The sequence below is a fragment of the Crocuta crocuta genome, unplaced genomic scaffold (assembly GCF_008692635.1).
Source record: "Crocuta crocuta isolate KB4526 unplaced genomic scaffold, BGI_CrCroc_1.0 scaffold65, whole genome shotgun sequence".
Lineage (NCBI taxonomy): Eukaryota > Metazoa > Chordata > Mammalia > Carnivora > Hyaenidae > Crocuta > Crocuta crocuta.
Genome location: NW_027530683.1, coordinates 4356342 through 4379040, shown reverse-complemented (window position 1 = coordinate 4379040; position 22699 = coordinate 4356342). Strand labels below are relative to the sequence as shown.

At 37.4% G+C, this 22699-nt stretch overlaps 1 protein-coding gene across 1 annotated transcript in view; it reads right to left on the bottom strand.

Annotated features, from left to right (window-relative positions):
* The window catches only part of SNX6 (sorting nexin 6), a gene marked incomplete at its 3' end in the record, with an annotated part of 52044 nt that overhangs the window by 4120 nt on the left and 25225 nt on the right, over nucleotides 1–22699 (bottom strand). Inside the window, exons 6-9 of the mRNA XM_077769246.1 lie at nucleotides 13514–13609; nucleotides 11524–11629; nucleotides 4122–4197; nucleotides 1460–1499 (exon numbers count right to left, since the gene is read on the bottom strand). Of these exons, the coding sequence (XP_077625372.1) occupies nucleotides 1460–1499; nucleotides 4122–4197; nucleotides 11524–11629; nucleotides 13514–13609 (318 nt within the window). The remainder of the gene's footprint in view (nucleotides 1–1459; nucleotides 1500–4121; nucleotides 4198–11523; nucleotides 11630–13513; nucleotides 13610–22699) is intronic.

The following is a 22699-nucleotide window of genomic DNA, read 5'->3' as shown; positions in this document are numbered from 1 at the left end:
CACTACAGTCTGAACTCCTCTCCAGCCCCTCCCTTCCTCTGCCCTTTCCTTTCGCAGGTATAGACCTGCACTATGGTCTGACGGCTCTTCATGTTTATCCTGCTCCTCCCTCTTTGTTCTTCCCAATAAATCTCTTGTATGTCTAATCTCATCTTGACATTTACTTCTGCAGGAATACTAACTCATAAAACTGTTTTGTGACAGACCCCTTCTTTTGATGTAAACACACAGAAAACGGTATCTTCCTGGAAAATGCTCATTTGTACAAATACCAAAGGTGAAATAATGGGCTTTCTGGACCCTTCACTATAGCAACATTTATGTATTTAATGATGGTTTCCTTTATAAGAAAGTAACTCCTTTTCTTTTACTTATATTCACTATGCATTACTCAATTGACAAAGTTGTGTTGAAATCAGATTTCTACAATGGACTAGCCACTTCCAATCTCAGGTAAGCACCATTAAACATGTAATAAACATTTTCACTATTTTATAAACTTTATTTAACTACTTATTTTAAACTTTTTTTAAAGTTTATTTTTGAGAGAGAAAGAGAAAGAGAGAGAGAGAGAGGCAAGGTATGAGTGGGGGAGGGACAATGGGAGAAGGCAACACAGAATCCGAAGCAGGCTCCAGGCTCTGCGCTAGCTGTCAGCACAGAGCCTGACACAGGGCTTGAAACCACGAATTGCGAGATCATGACCTGAGCCAAAGTCGGACGCTCAACCGACTGAGCCACCCAGGCGCCCCTCTATAAACTTTATCAGAGTATCTAAGACTAATTATATCTAAGACTAATCCCTGAAACTCAAGACTACCATCAATATTAAAGCATTATTACTATGAATTTAACCTTTCTGTGGTTGTATATTTGCCTCATATTGTTAAACTCACTTTAAAAAAATGTTTATTTTTAAGAGAAAGAGAGAGCGTGAGCAGGGGAGAGGAAGAGAGAGGGAGACAGAGGATCCTAAGCAGGCTCTGTGCTGACAGCAGCCAGCCCAATGTGGGACTCAAACTCATGAACCCTGAGATCATGACCTAAGCTGAAGTTGGATGCTCAACTGACTGAGCCACCAAGGCACCCCAATATAACTCACTTTTAAACCAGTATGTCATGGGGGATCAAAAGTAATACAATCTTGGTAAAATTATAATAAATCTAAAACGTTCTTTTATCATACAAAGCCCTAGAAAAAGATCATTCTTCATAAAAATAAACTCGTCTCCATAATGAACATGTTCACTGATCAAGAATATGAACTTTTACAAATACCAAAATTTTAAAAAATGAGTTTCCTGAAAAAAAGCCTCACAATTTTCAAATCTAAATCTGTCTCTTCATTCCTTCTGAAGTAGAACTCATCTTTCTCAGTAAAGTTAAACACAATCATAACAGGTTAAACAGTACTGTATGCAACGATTTAGACTTCCAAAGGTTAACGGATAGTACTTACTCTGGTTTTATCAAATAGTTCTGAAACTTTGAGAAAAAACCTGGAAGGGAAAAATATTTCATCAGTAGCCAGCTTTGAAATGATTTTCCAATTCAAACATTGAGAGAACATGCCCCGAAACCGTAATAATAATAATGAACATTGTTATTTTACTACAGTTATATTTGATGGTCTTGTTCACTGCAGACTTCATTTAGTTCAACATCTCTGTACTTCCACCCATAACAGATAACTTGGCAACTGTTGTTACAGAAAGTCTTCCCCCTTCAAGGTAACAATCTAAGTCATATATTTATTTATTTTTAACTTTTTAAAAATTTAAGTTTTTCCCCCTAATCTCTACACCCAGTGTGGGGCTTGAACTCACAACCCCTGCATCAAGAGTGAGCATGGCTCCATTGAGCCAGCAGGCACACCTAAGCCATATATTTAAACCAAAAAAATTTTTCCTTATATTCTTTTAGTATGCCACATGAGAATATAGTCTATGATTTCAAAATTCTTATAGAAGTACAGAACAATCAGATCCAAAGAGACAAAAGGCTGATTTAAAAGGAAAACATTAAGGTTGGAATAGCTCTTGAAGTTATCTGATAGTTATACTTTAAACACCTTTAAATAGAGTTGCTTTGTTTTAGAAAATAACAGAAATGAATAACCAATTTCTATCTCAAAATTCATGTTCACTTTTAACTAAATAGCCCCTCTCTCAATGCTGATACCGACTAAAAAATATCCCATTGCACATCTATTAAAAGAGTATTCTGTAAAGTATGTAATTACTGGTGACGTTATAACTGGATGAGGGCAAGTACTACTGAATGCTAAAACACTATTTTATGAACTTTGTTTTACTAAAAAGAACTTGCTCTGACAGGTTTATGCCCAGTAACATATGGCAAGGTTAACTTTTTCTTATCAAAGACTTACAAACTCTTAAAAAAATTTTTTTTTATGCTTACNACCTTGCTCTGGCGAGAAACTTGGATCTTTGGATCTTGCATGTCTACTAAGACAAGATACACTAGAAAAAAGTTTCAAGATGTGGTTCAGAAAAAGACATAAACTAGGAAAGTAGTTTCGTCACTTAAAATTGAAAAAAAAAGTTTGGATTATTTTTCAATGAAGAGTTGGGTTTAAACATATTATAGGAAGAACTAAAATTAACCATGATTAGAGGAATGCGGAAAGCTAACATAAATTAAATAAAGGACAGTTGTGTAAGCAAACATCCAGAGAGTATTTCCATCCTAACATGTCCAACATCTATCTATCTGGTCACCCTAGGACTGCCTTGAGATTCACTAAACTTATAAACTAGAATAACCAGCCTCTTTAAAAATTACAAACTGATAGCATCACATTTTACTTTAAAAGTCAATTTGGCCTCCAAAGAAATACATACATACATATATATACAGTATATTCTAATTTCAGGATATTTCTTTATAATAAATTTCATCAAAACCTAAGAACATTTTGACCTAAGTTCTGTGTCTCTTCCTTACACATACATGTCAGCCAATTTTCATCAAATAAGACTTTGTAAATGTTAAAATTACATACATTAAAGTCAATTTTTATTTTTCAGATTTTCTTTTTAAATGTTTGTATGNAGAGACAGAGAGAGATGGAGTGTGAGCAGGGGAGGGGCTGAGAGAGAAGGAGACACAGAATCTGAAGGAGGCTCCAGGCTCTTAAGCTGTCAGCACAGAGCCTGATGCGGGTTCAAACCCATGAACCATGAAATNATGACCTGAACCGAAGTTGGATGCTTAACCAACTGAGCCACCCAGGCACCCCTAAATTTTTGAGAGAGAGAGCTTGAGTTAGGGAGAGGCAGAGATGAGACAGAGGATCTGAAGCAGGCTATGTGCTGATAGGAGAGCCAGATGTGGGGCTTGAACCCATGAACCGTGAGATCATGATCTGAGTAGAAGTTGGAGGCTTACCTGACTGAGCCACCTGGGTGCCCCTATTTTTAAGATTTAAGAAATAAGAGAGAAAGGGAAGAGAGGAAAAAACAAAAACAAAAATACAACAACAACAACGATCCAAGTTTATAAAGAAGCTCCTTATTAATGGTTTTTTTCCAAAGAAATGTGCTCTTAAAAATTTTTTTTTAACGATTTTATTTCTTTTTGAGAGTGAGACAGAGCACAAGTGGGGACGGGGCAGAGGTGGGGGGCAGGGGACACAGAATCTGAAGCAGGCTCCAGGCTCTGAGCTGTCAGCCCAGAGCTCAACGTGGGGCTCGAACTCACAGACCGCGAGATCATGACCTGAGCCGAAGTCGGACGCTTAACGAACTGAGCCACCCAGGCGCCCCTTACTGGTGTGTTTTGACGAAGATAATCTAAATGCCCACTGGGTCAGGCATTCTGTGTGCCTAGGCTGCTAGCAAAATTTTTGTTTTATTTAATGTTTTAAAACTTTTTAAAAAATGTTTATTTTTGAGAGACAGAGAGACAGAATGTGAGTGGGAATGAGCAGAGAGAAAGGGAGACCTAGAATCTGAAGCAGGCTCCAGGCTCAGAGCTGGCAGCATAGAGCCTGACATGGGGCTCAAACCCACAAACCACAAGATCGTAACCTGAACTGAAGTTGGACACCTAACCAACTGAGCCACTAGGCGACCCATGTTTTAAATCAGAATCCTTACTTGCATATATCTGTAGAATCCTGAGTTCCTAGAGCATATAGTGAAGAACCAATCCTATTGTAATCATCTGCAGCACCTATGGAAAAGATTGTTAGAATTTAATATATTTATTCATTGATGCAAAAATACTTATTGCGCACTTACCTGCTAAACCATGTGTATGGAGTATGAGATACCCCAAGTCTGGTGAAGGCAATGACAGTAACTATAATACAATTTGATGGACTATTCTATCAGAATATTCTATCAGAAGTAGGTACAAATTACTCTGGGAGCAGGGCAAACCTGAGTAAGTTAGGGAAGGATTTATAGACACTACCGAGTGAGTCAGAACTTGCAGGATAAGCAAATCTTTACTAGGCAAAATGGAGGGGAGAGCATTCTGGATAAAGAGAAGAGCATGGATAAAGACCAATGAGACATAAAGGAGCACAGTATATTCAGACAGCCTTCTAGGAAGAAAGCACTATAAGGGTACAGAGGGTAGTGGATGGAGTTGAAGACAGAAAAATAAATTGGAGGGATCTTGGGGGAGAAATGGGTTTCTGGATGCCATGATAAAGTCTGGATTTGATCTTATAAGAATGGGTGTTATTAAACATTTAAAAATAACAGTAGTGGTAAAATCAACCTGCTGCCTGGAATAAAGACTAGAAGTGGAGACACAGAAGGCAGAGTAACGAACAAGGAAATTTTTGTATCAGATACTGATTGTTAGGATAAAAGTAGCGAAAACAGTGACAGCAGACAGGAACAACAAGGCTGGAAGATATTTAGGAAACCTAATAGGTAGGATTTTACAATTAGGAAATCCTAAAAGGATTACAAACAGGAGACCTGAAGTAGGAGGAAAAACTATGGAGCTTGGGAAGCTAGATGAATGGCGGTAGCACCATACCCTTGGGTTCTAGAAAGCAAAGTATTCAATTTCAGCATAATACTCTTTCTATTTCTAGGGCTCACCGCATAGGACAACTTGTTGAGAAAAGATTACTTGTTTCAGAAAAAGGACAGTACTGTGCATTGGTTAAGCGCATGGACCTGGAACCAAATTGCTTAGGGTCTAATCCCAGTTTACCAGCTATATGACCTTGAGCTTATCACTTAACCTGTGTATACCTTGCTTTCTTCATCTGGAAAGGAGGATAATAATGGTACCAGTCTCATATAATTACTGAGATTAAGTGAGTTAATCAATGTTACTATATATCTGACACATAGTAAGTATAGTACTATATAAATGTTTGCTATTATTGATGAAATCCAAAACATGTCTATTTTGTATGGAAATTCCCACTTATCCCCAGTAGTACGTTTACAAGTTTTAATGTGTTTATTCTCTAACAAAACAGTAATCCTTACATTATACTTTATGTTGCACAAAGTTACATTCAACTGATAAGGCTGAGATTTGGTGACTATTTACTTACTGTTATTCAAAACAGATCTATTCTGATATCTTTCATAAAGATACTCTGAATACAAACTTTGGACTCTGAATGGTAACTTCTACATATGAGACTCTTCACTATTAACCTAAAAATTTAAGTTAAAAAATCACATAAAGGTTGGTTTATTGAGTCAGGAATAAAAAATGATTTGTGTCCAATATCAGATACATTAATATTTTATACTTAAACTGACCCTGAAATTTTTTATTATTTTTAATGTTTAGTTAATTTTGTGAGAGAGAGGGAGAAAGAAAGCAGGGGAAGGGCAAAGAGAGAGAAACAGACACACAGACTCCAAAACAAGCTCCAGGCTCTGAGCTGTCAGCACAGAGCCTGACATAGGGCTCAAACCGTGAGATCATGACCTGAGCCAAATTGAGGTTTAACCGACTCAGCCACCCAGGCACCCCGGAGATTATTTTTTAGATCAAGAAATTCCTGTCTCCTAGTATCTGGCTCTGAGAACACTGCCCTTTTTGGCTATTACATTATTATATGATCACAGAAAATAAGCAAACTGGCTTGATTTTATATACATCACAGTGATGCTGAAAAGCCTAATTTTTCATAGTCTTGGCTAGTTAAGTTTGTGCATTGTAAAAAAGGTTTTACTTTATTATAATTTTATAATACTGTATATAATAATTATATGTAATAATTATAATTTTGTAAAACAGGTTCACCATCATTTCTCTTAAAAGTACTGTTCCATTTGGCCAAATAGAATAAATAAGAATCATTATGTTATCTTAACAGATGATTCTCTACCTTTATAGTTCTTTATGTTTCCATAGCACAAATATATATCTCTATTAAAGGACTGATTATAATATACTGTTATTTTCTGCTTTTCATGTTTATCTCACCTGAAAAATTATTACCTCCTTAAGGGTAAAGACTATATTTTCTTCATCTTGAAATTACCAATGCCTAACATTATGGTTGGCAAACACACAGGCCAATGTTTATAAACTATTTTGCTTTATTTTTTACTTAATTTTACTTATTCTGTCCTGTCCTGTCCTATCCTGTCCTATGTAGATTCCATGCCCAACATGGGGCTTGAACTCATGACCCTGAGATAAAGAGTCACAGACTCAGGTGTGCCTGGGTGAGACTCAGTTAGTTGAATATCACACTCTTGGTTTCGGCTCATGTCAAACATGGAGCCTGCTTAGGATTCTCTTTCTCTCTCTCTCTCTCTGCCGCTCCATCTGGTGCTCTCTCTTAAAACAAAACAAAACAAAACAAAAAAAAGAGTTGCATGCTCTACTGATAGCCACCCAGGTGTCCCTGAGCTAAATAACTTTAAAACAATTTTTAAAGTATAGTACGATTCTATTTTTTAAAATTTTTTTAAGATTTTAGTTTTTTTTTCCTTAAATGTTTTATTTATCTCTAGGAGAGAGAGAGAGAGACAGCGTGAGCAGGGGAGGGTCAGAGAGAGAGGGAGTCACAGACTGAAACAGGCTCCAGGCTCTGAGCTGGCAGTCAGCACAGAGCCCGACGCGGGGCTCGAACCCACGAACCGCGAGATCATGACCTAAGCGAAAGTCGGACGCTTAACCGACTAAGCCACTCAGGCACCCCTAAGATTTTCATTTTAAGTAATCTCTTCATCCAACGTGGGGCTCTAACCTACAACCTCGAGATCAAGAGTCACATATTGTATTGACTAAGCCAGCCAGGCACCTCACTAGGATTCCATTTGAAATAACTGAATCTAAACTTAAGAATACTCCTAATTATTACAACGAACACTAGTATATATATCATTTCATAGTTACAAAGTTTTTCTTTCTTGAGGGGGTACAGGTGAGGCCTATGGACTCCAGCCTGGTTCAGGTGGTGGAGTATGGGGTACTGCTGGGGCCCAAGAGGGTGCGCTATGTGACTCTGGGTGTGTAGTGGGAGTAAGTGTAGGTCTTGATGGAGGGACAGGTAGAGGACAGTCTAAGACAGAGTTTCTCTTAACAGAGGAATAAAACCTGTGAGACAATTTATCCTTAATGTCATTTTATAAACAAGGGAACCAATATAATACCAATTAATTATGTGACTTGCCCAATGCTCTAGAGCAAATCGGTAATAAATCTAGGAAGGAATTCAAGCTTCCCGCACTTTTCACTTTATAGTTCTTAAGTACTGAACAGGCAAATATAAATACTTCATTAGAAGAAATATGTAAGTTACAAAGATAATAATAAAATATAAAAGTAACTCAACCTTCTCAAAGGAATGACACAAGAATAGAAGTTACCAAGCTAGAGACCTTATCTCCTCCTTTCTGTTATAGCAAGTAACAGTCCTACAAAACGGAGGTTCTTATTTCCAGGCACCAGCTGAATTGTCTCTATAACAGAGTTCTCAAACTTTTTGGTCTAAGGACTCCTTTACACTCTTAGAAATTACTGAGGATCCAAATAATTTTGTTTATGTGGGTTCTATCTATCAATATGTACTGTATGTTTTTTAAGTAAAGCAAAATGATTAAAAGCATTAAAATCATAGTTAACCTAAGTAATATTTCACATGAAAAATATATACAGTTTGAGATTAGTGAGCAGAGTGACAATGTTACATTTTTGCAAATTTTCTGTCTTTATCTTAATAGAAGACAGCTATATTCTCTTACCTGCTTCTACATTCAATTTATTATAATACACTGCTTTCACTCAGTGGAGAAAATGCAGTCTCAGATATGTAGCTGTATGTAGCTATATTTTCAGATAACTGTGGATATTCTCCTTTGATACCACGCCAAAACTCAACACGTGGTAGTTTCTTTAAGAGTTAGTTCTAGTGGGGAATCTAATATCATATCAATAAACTTTCTGAACTCTATTAAACTCCATTGGTATAAATAAGTGATACTTATCCCAAGAACTAAAAATCAATCAATACAACTGACCATATTAATAGACTAAAAAGGAAAAACGAGATGATTATCTGAACACTGTAGCAGCAAAAAGAGCATCTGAAAAGAATCCAACATTCATTCCTGATTTAAAAAAACACAACCTCTCAGATAACTAGCAATTTATAAGACACTTTTCTCACCCTGATAAAAAGCATCTAGGAAAAACCCACAGCAAACATAATTTAAGAATGAGTACCTTCCCCATAAGCTAAGGAACAAAGCAAAGATGCCTGCTCTCATCACTTCCATCCACAATGCACTAGAGCTATAGTATAGCTTCAGTACAATGGGGCAAAGACAAGAAATAAATCTAAATTGGAAAGAGGTATAATTGTTTTTATTAGCAGATGATCATCTATGGAGAAAACCATAAGGAATCTATGAAATAGTTACTAGAACTAATGAGTGAGTTTATTTAGTAAGATTGCAAGTAATAATTTCAATATAGAAAACACACTGTATTTTTATATATTAGCAAAGAACTAGACACTGAAATGTAAAAACCACATCTTTTATGATAGATAGTATCAAAAAATAATGAGGGATCAATGTAACTAAAGGTGTATAAGATCTGTACAATGAAACTTATAAAACACTGCTGAGAGAATTTTACAGAAGACCAAACTAAATGGAGAGATATACTAATACTATGTTTATGTATCAGAAGAGTCAATATTGTTAAGATGTCAATCTTCCCCAAACTGACCTACAGATTCTATGCAACCCCAAAATCCCAGACAGCATATTTGTAGAAAGTGACAAGCTAATTCTAAAATCCATATGAATTGAAATAAGTCAATCAAAAAAAAGACAAATCCCATGTGACTTCACTCATACGTGGAATTTAAGAAACAGAACAGATGAACATATGGGAAAGAAGGGGGAAGAGAAGAGAGGGAAAAAAACTACAAGAGACTCTTAACAACAGAGAGCAAATGATAAAGGATTGACAGAGGGAGCTGGGTGGGACATGGGCTAGATGGGTGATGGGTATTAAGGAGGGCATGTGTGATAAGCACTGAGTACTTATATAGAAATAAAATAAAGAAATAAATCACGGAATTCTACTCCTGAAACCAATGTTGCACTGTATATTAACTAAATAAAATTTAAATAAAACAATAAAATTCATATGAGAACGTAAAGAATCTAGAGGGGCCAAAAAAACTTTGGTAAAGAAGAAAAAAGCTAGAAGATTTATGTTAAGAAGGGATGTTCAACATGATTAGTCATTAGGGAAATGCAAATTAAAAATTAAAACCACACAGAGACATCATTACTGACTTATAAGAATAGCTAAAATGAAAAAGAATGAGTATCCTTATTGGAAAAGATGTGGAACAATTGGAATGCCTGCGCACAGCTGGTAGGAATATAAAATGGTACAATCGTTTTGGGAAAAAAAGTTTGGCAGNGGGCTCGAACCCACGAACCGCGAGATCATGACCTAAGTGAAAGTCGGACGCTTAACCGACTAAGCCACCCAGGCGCCCCAGTTTGGCAGTTTTTTAAAAAGTTAATTATACACTTACTACATGACCTGGTCATTCTACTTTTAGGTATTACCCAAGAGAAATGGAAGCACATGTCCATACAAAGACTTACATATAGATGTTTTGTGTCAGCTTTATTGTTAACAGCTAAAAGATAATAACGACCGAAATGTCCACCAATACCTGAATGTATGAACAGCTGTGGTATATCCATACAACAGAGTAATACTCAGCAACAGAAAGGAATGACCTCTCGATGCACACAACAACATGGATGAATCTCAAAATAATTTTGTTGAATTTCAAAGCCAAATAATAAAGAGTACATACAGTATGATTCCATTTATATAAAATTCCAGAAAATGCAAACTAATCTATAGAGACAAAAAGCAGATCAGTGGTTGCCTAGGGACAGGGTGAGAGGGAAGGATTAAAAAGGGCTATAAAGAAACTTGTGGAGGTGACAGATATGTGCATTATCCTGACTGTATTGATAATTTTGCATATATGTCAAAACTTAGCAAATTGTATACTCTGAATACTGCAGCTTACTGATATCAATTTATACCTCAGTAAAGCTGTTAAAAAACCCCATTAGCCTATCTTCAATCTTGAATACATGATTTTATAATCATGTATTTCATTATTTAGAAAATGTCGGTTCAACGAATGATGCAGATGTTCCAAAAGTTGACACACTTCAGTATACTAAACAGTATCAAAAATATCACGTTCACATATTCCCATCAATCTCCTCCCTCAGACCAGTCTTTAATTATTGGAAACAAGCTCATGGGGATGGATAAACTTTTCCAAAATTCTACTTCTTGCTGGAAAGCTTGACTTTCACCACTGTCAACAAATACTGTCAGTTGTTTTCCTTAAGGTGACAGGCTCACTTAATTTTTAAGAAAATGTCTACCAAATACTCAAGTATGAATAATCATAGTTTGTCAGTTGTTCTCTCAAGTAAAAATGGGGTTTTATGAAAAATTAACTAGTTTAGTTACAACTCAACTACTAAAATGCTTTTCTAGAGAGAACCATCATACTTCAGTACGTAATCAAAGTGCTTTATGCATACCTCCCATTTCATCATTAAGATATTAAAACACGTGAACCCAAGGGAAGTGATTTATTAATCATTTTTACTGTTTCATCAAGGACATTCTTAATTGAAAAATTTCTTCTAATTGCAAATGCACTGTAGGAAAGAAAACAGTGACTATTAGCATAATTTGGTGTACTGCGTTGGTCTGGGCTAAGGCACCAGTAATTTTATCCACCATGGCTTTTGCATTATCAGTGTAAATCTCAACATGGCGAAAAATACAAAAAGCATCATGGACTATTATTAAGATATTTTTGACCTCACAGACTTGGTAAAAATAAAAAGAGCCCTAGGGTCAAGGCTTCACAGACCAAAGTTTGAGGACCACTGTTCTCTATCAAGACTTTTAAAAACTGTAAAAAACATAACTTTATAATTATTCCATTAAAAAAAAGGTAAGCTTTAGCCACAGTGAAAAAAGCCTTACTTTTGTGGGATCTTGTCATCCTATCAGATTTAGCAGATGCATCCTTAACTCGGTTATGATATTCTAAAAGGAATGTTCGTTCATGCTCAAAGAAATCATCTACATCCTATAGGATCAAAAGAAAATAAAATTTTTTCACTTATTTGCTTTAGTGTAATACATAAATCACTTTACCACTATAATCACAGAAAAATCCATAAAACAGCACAGTTATCCTCTAATAATCAGATATCCTACTGATTTTATCACTAATTTAAGAGCCCCACATCAGGCTCTCTTCTGTCTGTCAGCTTGGAGCCTGCTTTGGACCCTCAGTCCCCACCTCCCTCTGTCCCTCCCTTGCTCGTTCTCTCTCTCAAAATAAATAAACTTAAAAAAATAAAATTAAAAACACTTTCCTCCTTTCTAAATAGCAATCAGATTTTGAAAAGGCAGCAGTTGAAATAAGATCCATATCAACAGAACAAAAGAAAGAAAAGTCAGTACTGACAAAATGTCCTTTAAAATCTGTAATACACATGTACCACTTTTCTTAACTGTTAAAATGGGGATAAACTATCCAACTTGTAGGACTGAAGATTATATAAAGTATGGGCTACCAAATACCACATTGTAAATGTTCAAAAGATGTTACTACTAATCATACTCAATAAAGTGGTTTACACTTAATGTTAAGAAAAATGTTGAATATTAATGCAAAGGAGCATTAAATGGAAAGAAACGGGGTCCTTATTAGAAAGTAGCCATGGCAAATGCACTGTCAACATACCAAGTAACCCGTCTCTGAAAACCAAAGTATAAATCAAATAAACCGTACTTCCCACTTAAGTTTTACTGTAGACGTATCTATAAAAACAGGTAAGGGTGACAAAGCTGTATCATTTATCTCTTTCTTAGTATTTGTTTCATAATGTAATATAAACATTTTTCTCTTTTAATGGTAAGAGTCCAGATAAATCAATTCCTGTACCATTTTTTAGATCAATAAGAAATACATAGGTGTTATTTATTTATATATTTTGAAAAATTTAAATCTTTTAATGTATTTTATTTTTGAGAGAGAGAGAGACACACACACACACACACACACACACACACACACACACAAGACAGTATGAGCGGGGAAGTGGCAGAGACAGAAGGAGACACAGAATATGAAGCAGGCTCCAGGCTCCAAGCTGACAGCACAGAGCCCGATGTGGGGCTCGAACTCACAAACCATGAGATCACAACCTGAACCAAAGTCAGACGCTTAACTGACTGAGCCACCCAGGTGCCCCTAAATCTTTATTTTTATTTATTTATTTACTTAAGTAAACTCTATGCCCAATGTGGAGCTTGAATTCATGACCCCGAGATCAAGAGTATCATGCTCTACCTGAGCCAGCCAGGCACCCCAAGACAAGACTAAAACTTCAAAGAAGCTCTTCTGACTCCAGAACTGAACCCAAGTCTGCCCCTGACATTTGTTAAGACCAAGGGCAAATGTACAAATGGAGGCAGCCCCGCTTTGTGCCCCACCCTGCAGCTCTATAAGGCTCCTAGAGAAACCTATTATGTAACAGGACATTCCATCCTGCACACTGGTCTCCCCTGTGCCTTCCCTCTCCCCAGCTGCCCCATGGTCACCCTTGACTACCCATAAGGTGCACACACTGGAGGATGAACTTAGGGAAGAAGCCCACAGAAGAGGAAGACTTGGCTTCAGATTTGGGCAAAGAAATAAGGGGTTCCAGATACCTCAAGCATGGTCTAGTTTAGAGGGAAGGGGTATGTGCTCCAGGTGGGCAAATCCCCTTGGACTGAAGAACTCTCACCCCTAAGACCTCTAAAGAGTGGAATCTAGGGCGAGGGGCCCAGTTTCCTAGGCCTAAGCATTCTATGTTCAAACTTCTCTTTTACTCCAATAGTCACCTGCACATCTGAAATCTCTATCTTCTTAAAAGTGGATTCTCAAACCAATACCTCTGTTAATCAAATAAAATCTTACCTTTACTCCTGAAACAATTACTCCATCTGCTGATTTAACCATGTTTTTGAAGAAATCTTCAAGTTTCTCTTTTTTATTTTTTCCTCTCACACTCAGCTGAAAGAAAGGTAAACTTAAGTTGGCAAATTTTTTGTTTGGATTACATATGTAAAGTAATGCCTCTTTTATTCTCTGACATCAAAACGGCAATCTCAACAGACCTTAGTTGTTTTTTAAAAAAATATTTTTAATTTTTAAATATTTATTTTTGAATGCAAGAGAGAGATGAGAGTATGAGTGATGGGGGGACAGAGAGAGAGGGAGACACAGAATCTCAAGTGGGCTCCACGCTTGGAGCTGTCAGTACAGAGCCCGATGCGGGGCTCAAACCCACAAACTGTGAGATCATGACCTGAGCCAAAGTTGGACACTTAACTGACTGAGCCACCCAGGCGCCCCTTAAAGGATCCTAGTTTTTAAACTTAATACTGTGACAATTTCATCACATATATCAGTGATTTTAAAATTTTAAGGCATTCAAAAGGAGGCTGGCCTCACTCTCAAAGATTCAGATTCAGGTGATCTATAATAAGGCCTAGATATCTCAAATTTTATATTTGATAATTCCACTACAAGTAGCCTTCTCATCATATAAATAGTACTATATGAAGACAACTAAAAATGTAATTCAGGAGTTCTTTTAAAGACATAAAATTTATTGGAGTATGATACACCATCATATAATTCTGTAAAAGCTTTAAAAATATATTCTGAAAATTCTTCACTCTGAACTCCTCCAAAAATCATGTCTTGTCCTGTTTTGGGGGTTAGCACTTTGCAGTATAAGGGATACAAAAAGTGACTTTATTTATTTATTTTTATTTTTAAAAAGGTTTATTTATTTTTGAGAGAGAGACGAAGTGCAAGCAGAAGGGCAGCAGAGAGAGAGGGAGTCACAGTATCCAAAGCAGGCTCCAGGCTCTGAGCTGTCAGCACAGAGCCTGATGTGAGGTTCGAACTCACAGACGGCGAGATCATTACCTGAGCCAAAGTCGGACGCTTAACCAATTAAGCCACCCAGGCGCTCCTAAAAGGTGACTTTAAATGGCATGAATGATTATCTAAAGGCAAAACTGAGAAGCAGCTAACTCTCTGACTTTACCACTTGCTGCACCAGGGTGCAAAAGGAACATCCCATCTAATTTCTTTATCTACTGCCATTATATAAATGACTCACAAATCATGATCACTACCCCTAAGCTCTTTCCTGAACCTTAGATCTTATTTCCATTTGCCTGGATCACATCCTTATAAATGGAAATTTGGCTAACCTTACATTAGACTAAGGCAGTATTCATTATAATCTAATCTCCAATATTTTCCTCTTCTTGGTTCTCCCTATTTATGGTCCCTCCTTCAGGGTCCCTCCATCCAACCAGTCTCTCAGATTCCCACATGTTCCCTAAAATCCCATACCACTCATTACAAATCTTGAAATAATCTACAACTTCTTTTTGTCTCAAATTCTACCATCAAATCTCTGAACTCTGTCTCTTCCTGTCCCACTGTCCTAGTAAAAATCCTCATTATTTCTTGCCTAACTACTACACTGGACTACTAGTTAACATCTCTCATTTCCTCAATCCAATTCATTCTGATGAGGATTTACAAAATTAAATTTTGAGCATCTCTTCCCTACTCAATAACTTTATAGAGTTTCACAATGTTCAGAGAATAAAAGCCAATGACTTAGGCATGGTATTCAAGACTTTCAACAATCTGGTTCAATTTACCTTTCTACCCACAACCAACACCCCTCGCCCCGCTGAGAACCTTATGCTCCAAATAGTTCTCAAAAGAAGCTCTAAATGCTTAGGTTTCCCTCTACCTGAAATGGTATCTCTCTTCCCGTCAACTCTATTCAGACTTCATGAAACATCCAAATTAAAACACATCTCTTCATAAAACCTTTCTGAACTGCTCTATCTTTAGGCCTTTCAATGCACTCTGGGTGTTTTTTAAAACTGTGTTCTTAATATTAATTCAATTCTTTAACAAACTACTGACAAATGTATATTACAATCAGGCACTGTGCTAGGTGTTGAAAATATAAAGATGATAATCGAGATTGGGTACGTTCAGGGCGGTAGACCAAAATATAAAGATGATTGAGAGGTGGTACCTGGTCTTATAGTAATTTATGGTACAGAGGAGAATCCAGAGAAACATGATTAAATGTAGGGTGAGCAGTATAGTGTCAGAGGAATTCATAGGGCACTATTAAGCAACAAGGGAACTTAATACAGACTTAGAAGATGAGAAAGGTAAGACTGGAGGTTGAAAGACCAGTCAGGGCCTGTTTTAATAACCAGGCCAAGGATTATAAAAGTCAGAACTAATCTTTAGGTCTGGTGATAGAAGGAAGCAGACACATTCCTAATATAGTAAGAGAGTAGAACAGACAGGATTTGGTGTTTCCTAATATGAACAGGGACCAGGGGGATGCCTGAGAGGCTCCGTCAGGTAAATGTCCAACTCTTGATCTCAGTTCAGGTCTGGATCTCGGGGTTGTGAGTTCAGACCTCAGCATGGAGCCTACTTTAAAAAAAAAAAAAAAAAAAAGGAATAGGGAATAGAAAGAGATATGAGTAATTTTTAGGTGTTAAGACATTGCTGGTACCTTCTTTGAGACACATAACATAAAAGGAGGCAAGGACTTAAAGAAGAGTTCAAAGAAGTGATACAGATTTATAAGTTAATAGCATATTAAAGTACCTGAAGCCATGGGAGTCAATGAGATCACTTCAGGAGAATCAGAAGAATTAGAAGAGATCACTTCAGAAGAATTACTGAATTAGAAGTCTAGAGGAACTTCTAAATTTCTGGAGAAGTCAGTAAGGAACCTTGGAAGGATCAGATTTAAATGAATGGATATATGGAGGAAAAAGTTCATGAACGAGAGTAGGAAGGAGCCACAGAAGTAAGAAGAAAACTCAGTCAGAAGAGATCCCAAAGATATAGAAGTACATAGGATCCAGGACAGCTAGAAAGATACCTTTGTCAAAGTGGAAATGCACAATGTAATACACCATATTAGTAGAATAAAGGACAAAACCACATTATCTCAATAGCTATACTTTTTCATAACAAAAACATTCAACAAACTAAGCATAGAAGGGAACTTCTTCAACTTGATCAAGAACATCAACGAAAACCCCACAGTTAACATCATACTTAATAGTGAAATAGTGAATGTTTTCCTCCCAAGATCAGAGACAAAATAAAGATGCCTGCTCTTGTCATTTCTATTTTTCATTGTACTGGAGGTTCTAGTCAGGGAAGTCAGTCAAGCAAAAGAAATTAAAAGGTATCCATATTTGAAAGGAAGAAATAAAAAAAAAAGAAGAAAGTTCATATATGCATGTGGCTGCAAAGTGGTTGAGGGTTGTGGGAGACATGTGGAGTTGTGGGATTTGATCTCTGATTGGCTTGTACTTCCTAGTGAAAAAGGTCATTTTACATTAAAGAGGAACTGCTACAAGTTGAAATTGGCTTTTAAAAATGGAAAATGGGTGAGAGCTGTTTAAAGTCATATATAACCTTGTTATAAATGATGAAACAGGCAACCCAGGCTAGATGGGAATGAAGTAAAGACAAAAGGGCTGCTAACAGGGTCAAAATTCAGGAGAGGTCAAGAGTCTAGATGTACTAGAGTCAAAGAAGAATCAAAACAGGAATAGTGAAAAACAAAGCTGTCTATGTTTGGAGTCTATTTTTTTTTTTAATGTTTTTATTTATTTCTGAGAGAGAGAGAGTGAGACAGACAGCGTGAGCAGGGGAGGGTCAGAGAGAGAGGGAGACACAAACTGAAGCAGGTTCCAGGCTCTGAGCTGTCAGCACAGAGCCTAACACAGGGCTCAAACCCATGAACCATGAGATCATGACCTGAGCTGAAGTTGGACGCTCAACTGACTGAGCCACCCAGGCGCCCCTGATTGGAGTCTATTAATAGTAGGGCTTACCAACTCAGATATTAGGCAGGATCCTGGGAGTGTCCATTGATAAGGCAGCAAGAATTGAATGGACATTAGGGTGCTGAAGAGGTTATATATTTACACTATTCTTTTTTTTTTTAATGTTTTATTTACTTTTGAGAGAGAGAGAGAAAGAGATAGCATAACCAGGGTAGGGCCAGAGAGAGAGGGAGACACAGAATCCGAAGACAGGCTCCGGGCTCTGAGCTAGCTGTGCACACAGAGCCCGGCACGGGGCTCGAACCCATGAACCAGGAGATCATAACCTGAGCCGAAGTGGGACGCTCAACCAACTGAGCCACCCAGGAGCCCCACACTCTACTTTTTAAGTAGACTCAGATTATACCTAGTAGAAACAGAGAAGGTATACAGCTACTTAAGCACTGAACAATAAAGGCAACCATTCCTTACAACAGCGACTACTTTTCACACAATAAATGCTAGAATAAGCTTTCCTAGGCCTCCCAGCTGCCCCATGACCTCTTTAGACTTTAGGACACCCTAGCCCTACTTCAGCAACTCATCAGTCCCACGGCTCTCTGAAACTTAGAAAACAAAACAGCACATACAGATTACTTTTCCTGCCCCACTGAAGTACGTAAAAATCCATGAAACAGCATCAGAACAAGCCTGAGAAAAACCTTTTAGTTTAGGGCCTATAATCTTCTTCTTTTTAAAAAAATTTTTTGTATTAGTTTATATTTTGAAACACGGAGAGAGAGCAGGAGAGGAGTATAGAGAGAGGGAGAGAGAATCACAAGCAGGCTCCATGCTGTCAGCACAGAGCCTGATGTGAGGCGAGAGCCCACCAACCATGAGATCATGACCTGAGCTGAAATTGAGTCAAATGCTTAACCAAATGTGCGACCCAGGTGACCCCTCTTCTTCTTTTTTTTTCTTTTAAATTTTTAACGTTTATTTACTTTTAAGAGACAGAGAGAGACAGGGTGTGAGTGAGGGAGGAGCAGAGAGAGAGGGAGACACAGAATCTGAAGCAGGCTCCAGGCTCTGAGATGTCAGCCAGAGCCTGACACAGGGCTCAAACTCACAGACTGTGAGACCATGACCTGAGCTGAAGTCACACACCTAACCGACTGAGCCACTCAGGTGCCCCTTCTTTTTTTTAATGTTTATTTTTGAAAGAGGAAAAGAGCAAAAGCAGAGAAGGAGCAGAGAGAGAGGGGGACAGAGGCGCTGAAGCAGGCTCTGCACTGATATCAGAGAGCCAGATCCTGGGCTTAAACTCATAAACTATGAGATCATGAGCAGATCTTACTTTTTTTTTTTTTTTTTAATGTTTTTAATTTATTTCTAGGAGAGAGAGAGAGACAGAGTGAGCAGGGGAGGGTCAGAGAGAGAGGGAGTCACAGACTGAAACAGGCTCCAGGTTCTGAGCTGGCAGTCAGCACAGAGCCCGACGCGGGGCTTGAACCCACGAACCGCGAGATCATGACCTAAGTGTAAGTCGGACGCTTAACCGACTAAGCCACCCAGGCACCCGGAGCAGATCTTACTTAAACAACTAAGCCACCCAGATTATGCGCTAGGGCCTATAATCTTCTATAACCTGTTAATATACTTGCTATTAATTAATGATTAAAGAATATTTGCAAAACACTTTCCTGTCTTTTTATACTTTCTCTAAAATGCCATGTGCTGATACTAAAAGAGTTATTATAATGCATGACATCATGATCTCTATTAAGCAAATATTAGTTTCGGAGGAAGAAAAATAAATCTATGTTAATGGAAGAAAATTTATGAAACCCTAAGATTTTTTCAAAGCTGATCTAAACAATCAATAATCCATTTGACAAAATACAGCATCCATTCTTAAATAAAAACCCTCAACAAAGTAGGGATAGATGGAATATACCTCAACATCATAACGATATATGAAAGACCCACAGTTAATAAATATCATTCTCAATGGGGAAAAACTGAGAGCCTTTCCCTTCTAGTAAGGAACAACACAAGGATACCCACTCTCACCATTACTATGTAACACATTACTGGAAGTCTTAACCTCTGCAATCAGACAACAAAAAGAAATAAAAGGCACCCAAACCAGCAAGGAGGAAGTCAAACTTTTACATGATACTCTATGTAGAAAATCTGAAAGACTCCACCAAAAATTGCCAGAACTAATACATGAATTCAGCAAAGTCACAGGATATAAAATCAATGTGGAGAAATCTGTTGCATCAGTAACAAAGCAGCAGAAAAAGAAATCAAGGAATTGATTCCATCTGCAATTGCACCAAAAACAAGATACTTAGGAATAAACCTAATTAAAGAGGTAAAAGATCTGAGGGCACTAACAAATGGAAGAGCATTCCATGCTCATGGACTGGAAAACCAAACATGGTTAAAATGCTGATACTACACAAAGCAATCTACACATTTAATGCAATCTCTATCAAAATACCACCAAGCATTTTCCTCAGAGCCAGAACAAACAATTCTAAAGTGAAACCACAAAAGACCCTGAATAGCCAAAGCAATCCAAAATAGAAAAAACTGGAGGCCTCATGATTCCAGATTTCAAACTATATTACAAAGCTGTAGTCATCAAGACAGTATGGTACTGGCACAGAAACAGACACATAGATCAATGGAACATAACAGAAAACCAAGAAATGGACCCACAACTATATGGTCAACTAATCTTCGACAAAGCAGGAAAGAAATCCAATGGAAAAAAAGGCAATCTCTTCAACAAATGGTGTTGCAAAAACTGGATAGCCACATGCAGAAGAATGAAACTGGACCACTTTCTTACACCAAACACAAAAATAAATTCAAAACAGATGAAAGACCTAAACGTGTGATAAGAAACCTTTAAAATCCTAGAAGAGAACACAGGCAGCAACCTCTGTGACCGTGGCCAGGGCAACTTCTTACTAGACACATCGCCAAAGCAAGTGAAACAAAAGCAAACATGAAGTGTTGGGAATTCATTAAATAAAAAGCTTCTGAGGGACCTACATGGCTCAGTTGGTTAAGTGTCGGACTCTTGATTTCAGCTTGGGTCCTAACCTCATGGTCAGATCAAGCCCTGCATGGGGCTCTAAACTGAGTGTGGAGCCTGCTTGGGATTTGCTCTCCCCTTCTCTCTCTGCCCCTTCCCTGTTTGCGTTTTCTCTCTCTCTTTTAACAATAATTAAAAGGCTCCTGCAAAGCAAAGGAAACAACCAACAAAACTAAAAGGCAACCTACAGGATGGGAGAAGGTTATCTGCAAATGACATATCAGATACAGGCTTAGTATCCATAATCCATAAAGAACTTACCAAACTCAACACCCAAAAAACAAATAATCCAGAGAAGAAATGGAAAGACATGAACAGACTTTTCCAAAGAAGACATCCAGATGCCTTAGAGACATATAAAGGATGCTCACCATCACTCATCATCAGGGAAATACAAATCAAAACCATGATGAGATACTATTTCACACCTGTCAGAATGGCTAAAATTAACAATACAAGAAACCGCAAGTGTTGGCAAGGATGCAGAGAAAGGGGAACTCTCTTGCACTGTTGGTAGGAATGCAAACTGGTGCAGCCACTCAGCAGAACAGTCCCTCAAGAAACTAAAAATAGAACTACCCTATAATCCAACAATGGCACTATTAGGTATTTACCCAAAGGATACAAAAACACAAAAAAAAAGATTTGAAGGGGTACATGCACCCCAATGTTTATAGTATTACTGACAATAGCCAAACTATGGAGAGAGCCCAAATGTCCATCAACTGATGAATGGATAAAGAAGATGTGGTACATATATACAATGGAATATTACTCAGCCATCAAAAAGAAATAAAATCTGGCAATTTGCAATGATGTGGATGGAGCTAGAATATATTTAGTGAAATAAGTCAACCAGAGAAAGACAAATCCCTTATGATTTCATTTCTATGTGGAATGTAAGAAACAAAACAGATGAACATATGGGAAGAGGTGGGAAAGAAGAGATGGAAACAAACCACAAGAGACTCTTAATGATAGAGAACAAACTATGGGTTGAAAAAGGGAGGTGGATGGGAGATGGGCTAGAAGGGTGATGGGTATACTAAGGAGGGCACTTGTTGGGATGAGCTTTGGGTGTTGTATGTGAGTGATGAATCACTGAATTCTACTCCTGAACCCAATACTGCACTGTATGTTAACTATAAAATTTAAATTAAAAAAAGGAAAAAAAAAACCCAGTAAAGATAAAAAAAAAATGTTAAAAAACCCACCACCCAACTGAAAAACCATCAATAACCTTTCACTTATCATTTTAACAAATACTTATTTTACATCTTAATTGTCAGCCACTATTCTAAAGCAGTGAGGATACAATGGTAAAAAATTAAAGCCTTATTTTCAGAGAGGTTACATTTTAGTAGAGGGAGACAGATAATAAATACACAAAACTTTAAAATACAGATATATAGGGGAGCCTGGGTGGCTCAGTCGGCTGAGCATCCGACTTCGGCTCAGGTCATGATCTTACGGTTCTTGGGTTCAAGCCCCGCGTAGGGCTCCGTGCTGACAGCTAGCACGGAGCCTGGAGCCTGCTTTGGATTCTGTCTCTCCCTCTCTCTCTGACCCTCCCCTGCTCACGCTGGCTGTCTCTCTCTCTCTTTCTCTCAGAAATTAATAAAAAAAATTAAAAAAATTTTAAATACAGATATGTTATTTCAGATAGTACTTAGGGATTTGGCAATGGGACAGAGTACATGGAACATGAGGCTCCTCTAGCTAAAGTGGCCTTGCACTGATAATACCATGCCTCACTGTATGCCTATGCTGCTCTACCAAACAAACGAATAAAAGTACAAAAGTGATGACAGCATTCATCATGTGTTCTTTGGCAACCCAGTCATGAGTTATTTTCAGCTTCTTATAATTCATGATATAAGCTAGCATTTTTTACAATTCCTAATTGTAAACAACCATATGCCAGTATCAAATACTATGTTTACATTTGTGAAAGTACCCAGGCTTAAAATGTTATTTCTGGGATCTTGAATTACTTCATACCCTTTAAAAAAATGTGTTCTCTCTACTACTAGATTTAAGACATTTTATTGTCATGTCTACTAAAACCAAACCAGAAGAGCAAACTTATATACATAAAATTCTTTGACCTTGATGTTGACTTGTAAGCAAATAAGTACTATG